This window comes from Stereum hirsutum (assembly GCF_000264905.1).
Source record: "Stereum hirsutum FP-91666 SS1 unplaced genomic scaffold STEHIscaffold_1, whole genome shotgun sequence".
In the NCBI taxonomy this organism is placed as follows: Eukaryota; Fungi; Basidiomycota; class Agaricomycetes; order Russulales; family Stereaceae; genus Stereum; species Stereum hirsutum.
This window is the reverse complement of record NW_006763131.1, coordinates 2,091,701-2,101,490: the sequence shown is the minus strand read 5'-3', so window position 1 is coordinate 2,101,490 and position 9,790 is coordinate 2,091,701. Positions and strand designations below refer to the sequence as shown.

Sequence of the window (9,790 nt, the reverse complement as noted above, 5' to 3'; positions counted from 1 at the left end):
GTATTACGTCATCTGTTTACCAAAAGCTTTCGATCCAAACAACCGCTCGCGATTCTTTTTGCTTCAACCAGCCACTTGCAAATGCCTCTGAACACGACGTCAATAACGGTCTTTTCGGTGCTGCGTAGCTTTCCTACGATATTCCCTATCTCTTGAATACCTTGTCTCGACTTCCTCTCCAGATGCTCAATTTGTGATTGCCCCACCTAACGACACGTCGCTGCCACACAGTCCAGGTGACTTGAAAGTTGACGTTCTTCGCTGGCACGTACTGCAGTGGCCTACATCTCTAGAACTGTGTGCCATCATTTATATCATCCCTTGTTGGTACTCGAATGATACGAAACTTCGCTTGAGGACGTGTATCCTTCAGGATCGCGAGCACGTGCTCATCGCTCTTCGAATGCAGCCTGGCATAATCTATCCGACATGGAAGGCGAGATGCGGACCTCTCGAGTCTCATCGATCTCATCCTCGGAAGGTCTCTCGTTTTTTTGCTCATTGCCTTGATATAATGTAATGGGATCATCTTGTCCTGGCATGTTTCACTTGATTTTACCTCGCCAACAAAGGTGACCAATCACATCGCTTATTGATCCGCACCACTGTCATAGGCCGCTTGGACCCGCATCCAATAGTACGTCGGAAGGCTGAAATTCTTTGCAGCGTCTCTAGACGACGGTTCCCAGCATCGCACCGTATCCCACCTTGTTCCTCAGGCTCGCTGGTGGGACATACATACTCTAGATCAACCTGAACAAGTACCATACCTTGGAAGACGCGGGATTGCATAGGGTTCTCGACCTAGGACGGTACGTTTCAAGTCGCTCGCTCGATATGGAAGGGTCAAACATATACTTACGTTCTCGTATTGGGTAAGTAAGGTAAGGTAAGGTAAGTTTATTCGGGGTACAAAATGGGCCCTTAAGGACCAATACCCTTATCCGCAGGAATACATGTACAAATATACACTACGAAACAGCGCGGTATCCTTTACCGCTGTGATACCCACAATGAACTGTGATATAATTGTATCTACTAGATAACATCGGGCCTCTCACGGGTTCCAGAACCTACTGTAAGTACTACGAGACCATACAACATGACTTAGCCAGAGAGAGCAATGACCGTATAAAAACCCATTGGGAAAAATTGGTGGATCTCTCATGGTAATATGTTGTGGGTCTCGCAATACTTGCAAGCGTACCTTGTATTCGGAGGACGCTGAGAACGATATATTTTCAATGGTGTGTACACCCATAATCGTGGGTGACAACACAATTACGCCACCTTGAAAGAACTGTGTGGCGGCCGGTGAGTACGGTGAGGACCGGAGTGTCTCGGGATGTCTCGGGCAACATCGGACGACGCCAACAACACTCGCAAGGATGGACAGAAAAATCTTAACAATGAGCTATTAATTGCCCAAGGGCACCTCTGGCAAGCTAGTTTTTCTCTAGAGCCAAAGTCAATACTCTGTTGTGACATGGTATAAAAACCAGTGTCTGACAATGCCGCAAAGGGGTGGATGGACCGCAAGCCCAACGGATGTCTTTGGTCTGTGAGCGAAGTTTTCGACTGTGGCGAGCGTCTGAGCACGACGATCTGTCGTCTGCGAGTACCGCGAGCCTTCGACAATGCTGAGAGCGAGGGACCGTCTAACTGTGGCATGCATCAGGCAACGGATTTCTGTGATCTGTGAGTGAAGTTTTCGACTGTGGCGAGCATCAGAGCACGACGATCTGTCGTCTGCGAGCACCGCGAGCCTTCGACAACGCTGAGAGCGAGAGACCGTCTGTCTCAGACTTCGACGTGCTCTATATGCGGACGCGGATCCAATGCATTCATTCATGCTAGGACAAGAAGGGGACGATAAGAACCCGCAGCACCACTGAGTACCAATGCTGCGAGTACAGTGATACCAAGGACGCTATAACAGCATGGGAGGTACCAATACGACTTAACAGGCAGTCACAATCAGGAGCGCTTGCAGGATGTCTCGAGGCAGAGTGTGTTTGGAGAGGGAGACGAATATGGGATATAGCATGAGGTGGATTCTGAAATACGAGGACCAGCATTGGGACAACGTGTCGAGCCAGGACCCATAGGAGCAGTACTATCGCAGTGCCTTGCTAAGATGAGCGGCAAGATGTGGGTCCATGCATTACTATTCTACGTTCGGTAGGCCGAATGGAGGTTGGCCCGGTATGGACAGGAAAGTCTTTCCTTGTCTTTTGTTCCGCCTTTTTGTGCTGGAAAGGAACAGACAAAGAAGGCTACAGCACAGAGGGATTCCGATTGCGATATGAAGGCCTTGAGTTTGATCACGAGTTGGTGGCGTAGAAGACGAGAAGGGGCGGTCCGAAAAAGGACACAGTTGGAAGGAAGGACAGAGCGAAGAGGGAGGAGAGTGACGTAGTGGGTAGGGCCGCGTGTATAAAATCGAGGCAAGAGAAGGTCCGATAGGGAGAGATGAAGATGGGCCACCTGATTGAGTGGGAGATGAGTCGAGCTATAGCTAGAGGATAAAGGAGAGGTACGCATAAGGGGAAGAACAGTGAAGGTATGTGAGCGTGAAACATAAACCTTGAAGGAGAGTCTGAATCAGAGAACAAGGACATCTCCGAATCTAAGAGTGGAAGACCCGAAGCAGAAGCTGGTGAGGTTTTAGATGTGTGAGAGTCGGACAGCCAGATGCAGATGTGGGATAAGGGCGGTGAGGCGTGTTGATGAAATCGTGTGGCTCAGCTGTGCGGAATAAATCGGCCACACGAGGCACACAGCGCCAGCCAAAGCAAGCACAGAACACAGTCGAAGTTTACTGACGGTTGGCCGACTGAAATGTACACGAAAATGAGGAGAAAATAGATAAGCTGTGGCGGCGGTTGCCACGACGAGACGGACAAGGGGAAGGCGGGGAACACGCGGGAGCAAAATAGAGTTGCAATTTGAAAGGCGATAAGATGCCAATAACAGCGCCAAGCTGGCGGTGTCACCGGTTGGGGTGTCTGGCCGCTGTCTAGCGCACGGCCAACTCGAACTCTGTTCGCAACCACGACCATCCCCAACATTCCACTGCACAGTGGAAGACCCCCACGAACGCTAACAGGACTCTGTTGTGGTTCGTGGTTGTTTCACTTTGCGTCACCGGGCGCCACTGACTCACATTCATCTGCATCTGTTCCAGCCTCGAGGCTTATTGCTTAGAGTGTCATCCTCTCCCCATCCCTTTCTTCTCCGGCCCTTGAAAGGTGCTTCCTTGGTTTCTCTCTCAGGAAACATGCTGGCAGCTTACACTCCCCCGCTGCCTCAGCCCCCTCGCCACAATAAGTCGCGACTCCATGCACACGACCAGCACAGAATGCTTACCCGCGGTCGTTCAACCGAAGTCTCTGCAGTAGCTCTCGCCCGCCGCGCGTCAGACGAACGGCGGAAGCAGATGACCCTTCAAGTTCATGCTTACGACCCACCCCCCTCTCAATATACACTTCCGCCCTCCCGCAATTCAACCCGTACGATCAGACCTGCCCCTCACAATCACGACCCAGATAGTACAGCAGGCCCGTCCAAGGCGCCTGTGTCATCTCCTCCCAGCACAAGTGCCACGGCCCTTTCTTCGCCCTCCACCTGCTATACGCCCCTTGAACCACATACCCCGCCAGACAATGACAGTCCATACGACTATCTCCACCCCTCGCACGCCCTTCAGAGTGACACCCGAGCGGCCTTTGTCGATTCGGAACCGTTCCGAATGGGCAAAGACAAATCAAAGGCTCAATCCCATTCATCGCACTCACCATCATCATCCCCCTCTTCTTCCGCCCTAACCTCCTCGCAGATGTCCGATCTTCCGCCCCCATCCGCCCCGTCTCCTGAAGAGCTGAGAAAGCGTGCGTTGCGATTACGGGCAGAGGCGAAACGAAGGGAGGTGTTGTATAGAGCAGAGCGTGTTTGGGAGGAAATCATGCTCGGGTCGCGAAGAGAGAAAGCGAGGATCATCATGGAGCGTGCCAGGTTGGAGGAGGAAAGAAAGGAGAGGGAGCACATGCTCAAAGAGGCCGAACGAATCGATCATGATCGCCAGCGGAGAGCACATGCCTTCCCCGGTCAATTTTGGACACGTCCTAGTCTGCGCTCGCAAACCATTCCTCAACCTGCTCCTCAACGCCCAAGGCCGAAAGACGAGCCGTTCACATACTCATTTCCCATACCCAAGGCATCGATACAGGCACCGTCTTCTTCCGCATCTAAATCTGTATCGGCCCTAGGACGTCCGACGCCAGCGTCGGCATCCAAAACAAGGCGTCAGCTCGCAGCACTCCTCGCACCCCCTTCTCATGCACCGTCAAGCAACCCTCGCATCATACCATTCAAGGTCGTCTTGTCATCCATGAACGGGCCACTATTTCCGCCTTCCGACGAGGATCTTCCATCTTCATCTGTTCAGCAAACGCATCTAGGCAGTTGGAGCAGTCGCGCTAGTCTTGATGCGGTGGCCAGGAGACGAGAAGATGAACTTTTGAGCGAGTTGCTGAACCCGGTGAAATGGGACCAGCAGGAACGATGGCCCGCTCAGGGTCAGTCGGAAGTTGCACGCGTACGCCGAGGGGCAAGACGAAATTCTTGCAAAGCTTGCATGACCCCCACTTCCTCTTCTTTCATATCATCAACATCTGTCTCTTCGCCGTCAGATACGGTGGAGACCTCCTCCTCTTTTGCCTCCTCCTGGCTTTCATTCGGTTCCCGCAAGTCTACTTCTACCGCTCGCACAACACCGATCTCCTCTCCTGTTCCAGCATCATCTCTGCTATCGATCACCTCAAAGAAGCCTCACGAATCGACCAAACTACCATTCCACACATGTCGTAAGCCTTGCCAACCTTCCGTTTTCGTCGACCTGTACCACTCCCCACTCGCTCCGCCTCCACAGCCTGCCTCTACCAAGCGTTCACTCAGAGAGTGTGCAGTTGGCCCAGGCGACGCCGTCTCAGGATCAAACTCGAGGCTCGGCGGTCATAAACGCAAAGCGCTTCATTCTGTGGCCAAATTGGGCGAAAATCTGCGTTCCTCGATGACGAGCATGTTGTCGCTTGCGTCCATGGTGCAGGAAGCGTATGTCGCTGCGACTATTCTTGGCCTTCAGGCGCAAGTGGCCGACTTCGAGTCGGATTCAGACTCAGACGAGTTGGAAGGTAGGGACGGTGAGCTGCACATTCAGTGGGGTAGACCAAGAGGCAAGGGTGGTGCAGGAAGTAAGTCGGATGGCTGGCGTGCCAGTCCTAACGATGTCGCAACATTCGTGCGACCTGCTAAACGAGGAGACCATACGGCTTTAAACTCCTGTACAACCCAAACCACCGTGCCCTACGTCCTTTTCCCCCTCGTCGCCATGCGCCGTCGCTCGGACTCAGATTCGCGCTCACCTTCAAGATCACCTTCACCGCCCTCGCACTCTTCTTCTTATTCCTACAGCAACCCCCAATCCCGACCACGATCGCATACCGCCTACGACTACCTCGCCTATTCCTCTTCCAAGCCGTCGTACGCTCATTCCTATGCCGCATTCGCGGCTAACCACGCGGAGCTCAACCATGCCAGAGATTCGGACGACGGGATGTACGCCATTCCGGCTGCATTTCCATCCGATGACCTGTTCGACAGCGCGTTCGGGACGGGCTACGATTATTCGCATCCGAGGGTTGGATGTCGCACGAGACACGTGGCGAATCCGGTGGCGCTGAGGGTCAAGGCGGCGTCGAATGTGTGGTACAGGAGGGAGAAGGAGAAGGCTACGAAGGTGGAGACGACAACTGGGAAGAAGCACCATAATCCCAATTCCAGTACACCATCGCAGTCTAAATCTAAAGCAGGCGTTGATGCCGCATGGGCTGGAATCCTCATACGTCCTGAGGCGATGGGATCCGGAAAGGAGAGGGTTGTGGGCATCGCATTTGATGTGTTTGCAAAGGGGGGACTTGGCGTCGGTGGTGGTGGTGGTAGATGTGAAAGACAGAGTGCGCTGAGGTGGGGGTGGAGAGTCGTTTGGGGGGAGGAAGATGATTATTAGATGGGCGTAGGACGGGCTAGTCGCGGGCTTGTGATCGCGATTTTCCTTGGATAATTGCGTTTAGGAGGTGAGGACGAGGAGTTGAGCCGTCGACATCCCAGGTTTGCATTGCGTTTTTTTTGGGTTGCTTTCCGTGTTTCGCGTTTTACACGCCTACATTACATCATAGATCTTCCGCCTTCTCGCGACGGCATTTAGACTACAGTTACATGCTCCTGGGTTGCCTTGCCTTTAGGCTCTGGATTTTCTTAGTTCCGTCTTCTGTCAGATACGCACAGTGTATGATCATTCTGAACGATGTTGTACAAACAGCCTTTATTCCCCTTTCTTGTCTTTTTTCTTATCCTTTTCTGACATCTACTCATCATCGCTTTCGACTCGTTTTCATCTGTATATATGCACACCCGTCCTTCATTCTTGTTTATAATTGCCTTCTTCATCTGCTTTTTACTCTTCGTTGCTTACTCCCCTATCCCTGGGGATCTGTCCTGCTTTATTCTGTCGTCCCATCCTTCCCTTGCGACATATCCACCTCCACCCTCATCACTGCTCGCACGACGATACCTCTGCATACTCACTCACTCGCACCGCACCGCACACTCACACCCACCCATCTGTCACGCCATCCTACGCACCAGTTACGGACCTACCTTACACTAATACCTGAACGGCCAGCCCTTCCGAGGTTCGAATTGGACCTTCTGGTTCGCATAGGTAATCGGTAGTTTGTTGCTTACGGTTATGTTCTAGTAGTCTAAATACGTATGATGCTTCACGATTATGATAATGTTATTTGCTTGCTCGAATTCGTCAAATCCATCGCGGGAGGATCCCGATGTTGTCTGCCCAATATATATCCGCCATTTAGCGGTCCTGCTCTGTCGACTGAAGAAATGAGCCTAGTTATACCCTGACGGCCGTATGGAGCGCAAACTGGATTCCGTCCTAGTGAGCACTGCGAACACAGAGTATGGTAACCTTCGGTTCGACTCAGCGCATGTTTGGAACAAACACTCGACAGAAGTGTCGTGGATGTCGCGGGAGTGGGCGGCCGGTATCTGCCGGAAGAGGTAGAATACGACTGATGCGAGAGCGCCCCGAGAGATCTGAACCCAGTGTCTGCACTCCACAACCATTGCACCGTGTCTGTGAACCCGTGTCGTCTTTCTGTATTCAACGTTCCGAACAGGTAGAAGTAAGTCATATTCCAACACTCAAGTTTCCACTTGACTACTCACCATCAGACGTTGGGCTCTCAGTCAAGTCGCCTCTTATGGCGTCTCGTAGTACCTGCGACAGGTACTGCCGTCTGCATTTCATTTTTTTTAAAATAATTCAACGTATCCTAATGCTCTCTCGTCTCTGAACTCACATAGACGTGCTTTTTGGCAACAACTCAAAAAATCCAGGATTCCGGCGACATTAGGCCACGCTGAAGATGACGTGCGGCTTAGGATCAGAGCCTGTGATGATGAGATAGCATTCGCTCGTGCTTATATCCAAGAACTCAGCGCGCAGCGTAACACTCTCATCTCTTCCACCCAATTTCCCTCCGAAGTACTTGCGTCAATCTTTCAGTTTCTTCTTCCCGTGCTCAAACCACAGCGCCACGAGCCCTGGCCCATGTGGGACTTCGAGATCGCTGCTGGTACGCGATCTCTCATCGCGGCTTCTCATGTTTGCCAGCGTTGGCGCGAAGTATCTCTCGAGTTCTCCACTCTATGGACCGTATTGTGGACTCAAAATAAGCCTTGGTTATCCGAGATGATCGACCGGGCGAAGGATGCCCCACTGGTCGTCGTTCAGCCACAAGGCGCCGGATACTTGTATAGCACCCCTCCTCCCCAACAGTCGACGCATCATGTCTCCCGAGGCCTTTCAGGACAGAACATAGCTTCGCTTGTACCGCAACTTTTTCACACAAAACAACCCAAGCATTTGCAGTTACATCTCGCCATGCACGGGGAAGCGTTAACGCGCTTCTGGGCCGACGTATTATCACGGCCGGCTCCATCTCTGGAGGTTTTGGGAGTTCTGATGATGGTACCGCTCCCAGGAGATATTCCGTTTAGCATCCCCGCCGACTCGCTTGGACGAAGTGCCCCTGCTATGAGGTCTCTTACGTTGAATGGTTATTTCTCCCATGAGGCATTGTGGCCATCACCAGTCCTCCGGGGACTCGTCAACCTCACGTTGATTTTGACCCCTAACGCCTCACCCACGAGCGTTTCTCTGCAGGATACCCTGGTCGCGCTGCGCGACATGCAGCAACTGGAAACCTTGACTATTGGCTTCCCCTCGACATTTCATTCAATGCAGCCGCAGCAGCAACCCTATTTCTTATTGACCGGTACACAAGATGGCGTTGAAGTTTCTCTCGAGCGATTGTTGTTCTTACATCTCAAAGGGAACGTGTCGGACACGACGACACTGACAAGGCACATATCAATTTTCTCACGTGCAGACGTGCAGTACGATGTCTCGCTCTCCGAACATGATGTGCGCCCTCAATTGGCAGAAGATATATCCGCGCTCTTTCATCCAGCTCCTCCGATACACTTGTCTATCGAAACTTACGAGATCTCTATCTCCTATAATCCTGATCCCCTCCTTTGTATTCGATGCTGGGACGAGATACTGCCCCTTGAACGCTCTCCTGCACAATATTCCATGAGCCCCAAGCTGGCGATCAGGTTCGATGTTCAGTTCGACCATCATGTTGCGCTGCCGGGACAAGCCCACATCGCCAACATTATGGAACGAGGTAGAACCAAAGTCATCGACTTGTTGAATATACTATCACCGACACTTCCTCGAGATCAGCCGCATGACTTACGATGGGGATTAGTGGACGATCGGCATGCATATACTTCGAGATCACTCATCCTGGGCGATCCAGCCCGCACCGACGCCCTCAGTAACTTCCCCGAGACGAGAAGAATTATATTCGACGACATCCACACTGCCCTTGATATATTGCCCTCGATTACTTCCAATGCGACTATCCTACGCCACTTAACTGGAGTCTGCTTCGTCCGGCGCCCCCTTCCAGATGGCTACCAGCTGTGGCCAGAATATTTACCAGAAGATGAGTCTGTGGACGTTGAGATGCTCCAGAGTCTTGCTCCGGACCTTCGTCGTCTGGGTGAAACACGGGGTATTCATACGCTCGAATTCGCTGGGGGGTTTATCAGGGATAGAGATGCACATCTTTTTGAAGGAATCGCTAAGGAGCTGATGTGGTCTTGAGGGGTATGGGAAACTGCACCACGTGAGGTCTCTTGTTCGGTGAGTTGAGCACGCATTCTCTTCTATGAAGTCGTACCGATCTCGCATTTTCTCCCTCCTTTAAGGCAGGTGACCAGTGCGCTTTGCAGAGCTACTGCAGTCTTGTAGGACATGTATCTCGGCGCGGGTGCCAGTAGTTTTTTCTTATGCACTCGCGTACTTGTCGTATTGTCCTAGTCTGTCATCTTACCTTCCGAAGTCCTTGCTACACGATTCCCTGAAAAGTCCCTGTTGACATTGCAACGGTGTTCAATACCTGATTTCTGTGTTCATACGTGGCACCGTCTGACATCCTACACGCGAACAACGAAACGGTAATACCTAGTACTTTATTTGCTCTCGTTTTACATTCATACCGCCGCACTATTCGTAGAGTACGCCTCGGACTGAAGCTTTCTCTACGTTACACAATGCCTGTCTGATCCTAGCCTGATC

The 9,790-nt window shown here is 51.9% G+C and overlaps 2 protein-coding genes across 2 annotated transcripts; both read left to right on the top strand.

The window, feature by feature from the left end:
- The first annotated feature begins 3,217 nt into the window (after window positions 1-3,217).
- STEHIDRAFT_143749 (uncharacterized protein) lies at window positions 3,218-6,890 on the top strand. Its single transcript, XM_007298756.1, has 2 exons — window positions 3,218-3,251; window positions 3,314-6,890. The coding sequence occupies exon 2, from the start codon at window positions 3,362-3,364 to the stop codon at window positions 6,065-6,067; it is 2,706 nt and encodes a 901-aa protein (XP_007298818.1). The 5' UTR covers window positions 3,218-3,251; window positions 3,314-3,361; the 3' UTR covers window positions 6,068-6,890.
- A 98-nt stretch (window positions 6,891-6,988) lies between these two features.
- STEHIDRAFT_136287 (uncharacterized protein) lies at window positions 6,989-9,760 on the top strand (the record flags this gene model as incomplete). Its single annotated transcript, XM_007298755.1, has 5 exons — window positions 6,989-7,121; window positions 7,257-7,262; window positions 7,327-7,366; window positions 7,444-9,355; window positions 9,421-9,760. 4 exons carry the CDS (start codon window positions 6,989-6,991, stop codon window positions 9,314-9,316), a joined length of 2,052 nt encoding a protein of 683 aa, XP_007298817.1. The 3' UTR covers window positions 9,317-9,355; window positions 9,421-9,760.
- Between the last annotated feature and the right edge of the window lie 30 nt (window positions 9,761-9,790).

Coding starts and splice junctions, on each gene's coding strand:
- STEHIDRAFT_143749 (XM_007298756.1), top strand. CDS start 3,362: ATGCTTACCCGCGGTCGTTCAACCGAAGTCTCTGCAGTAGCTCTCGCC.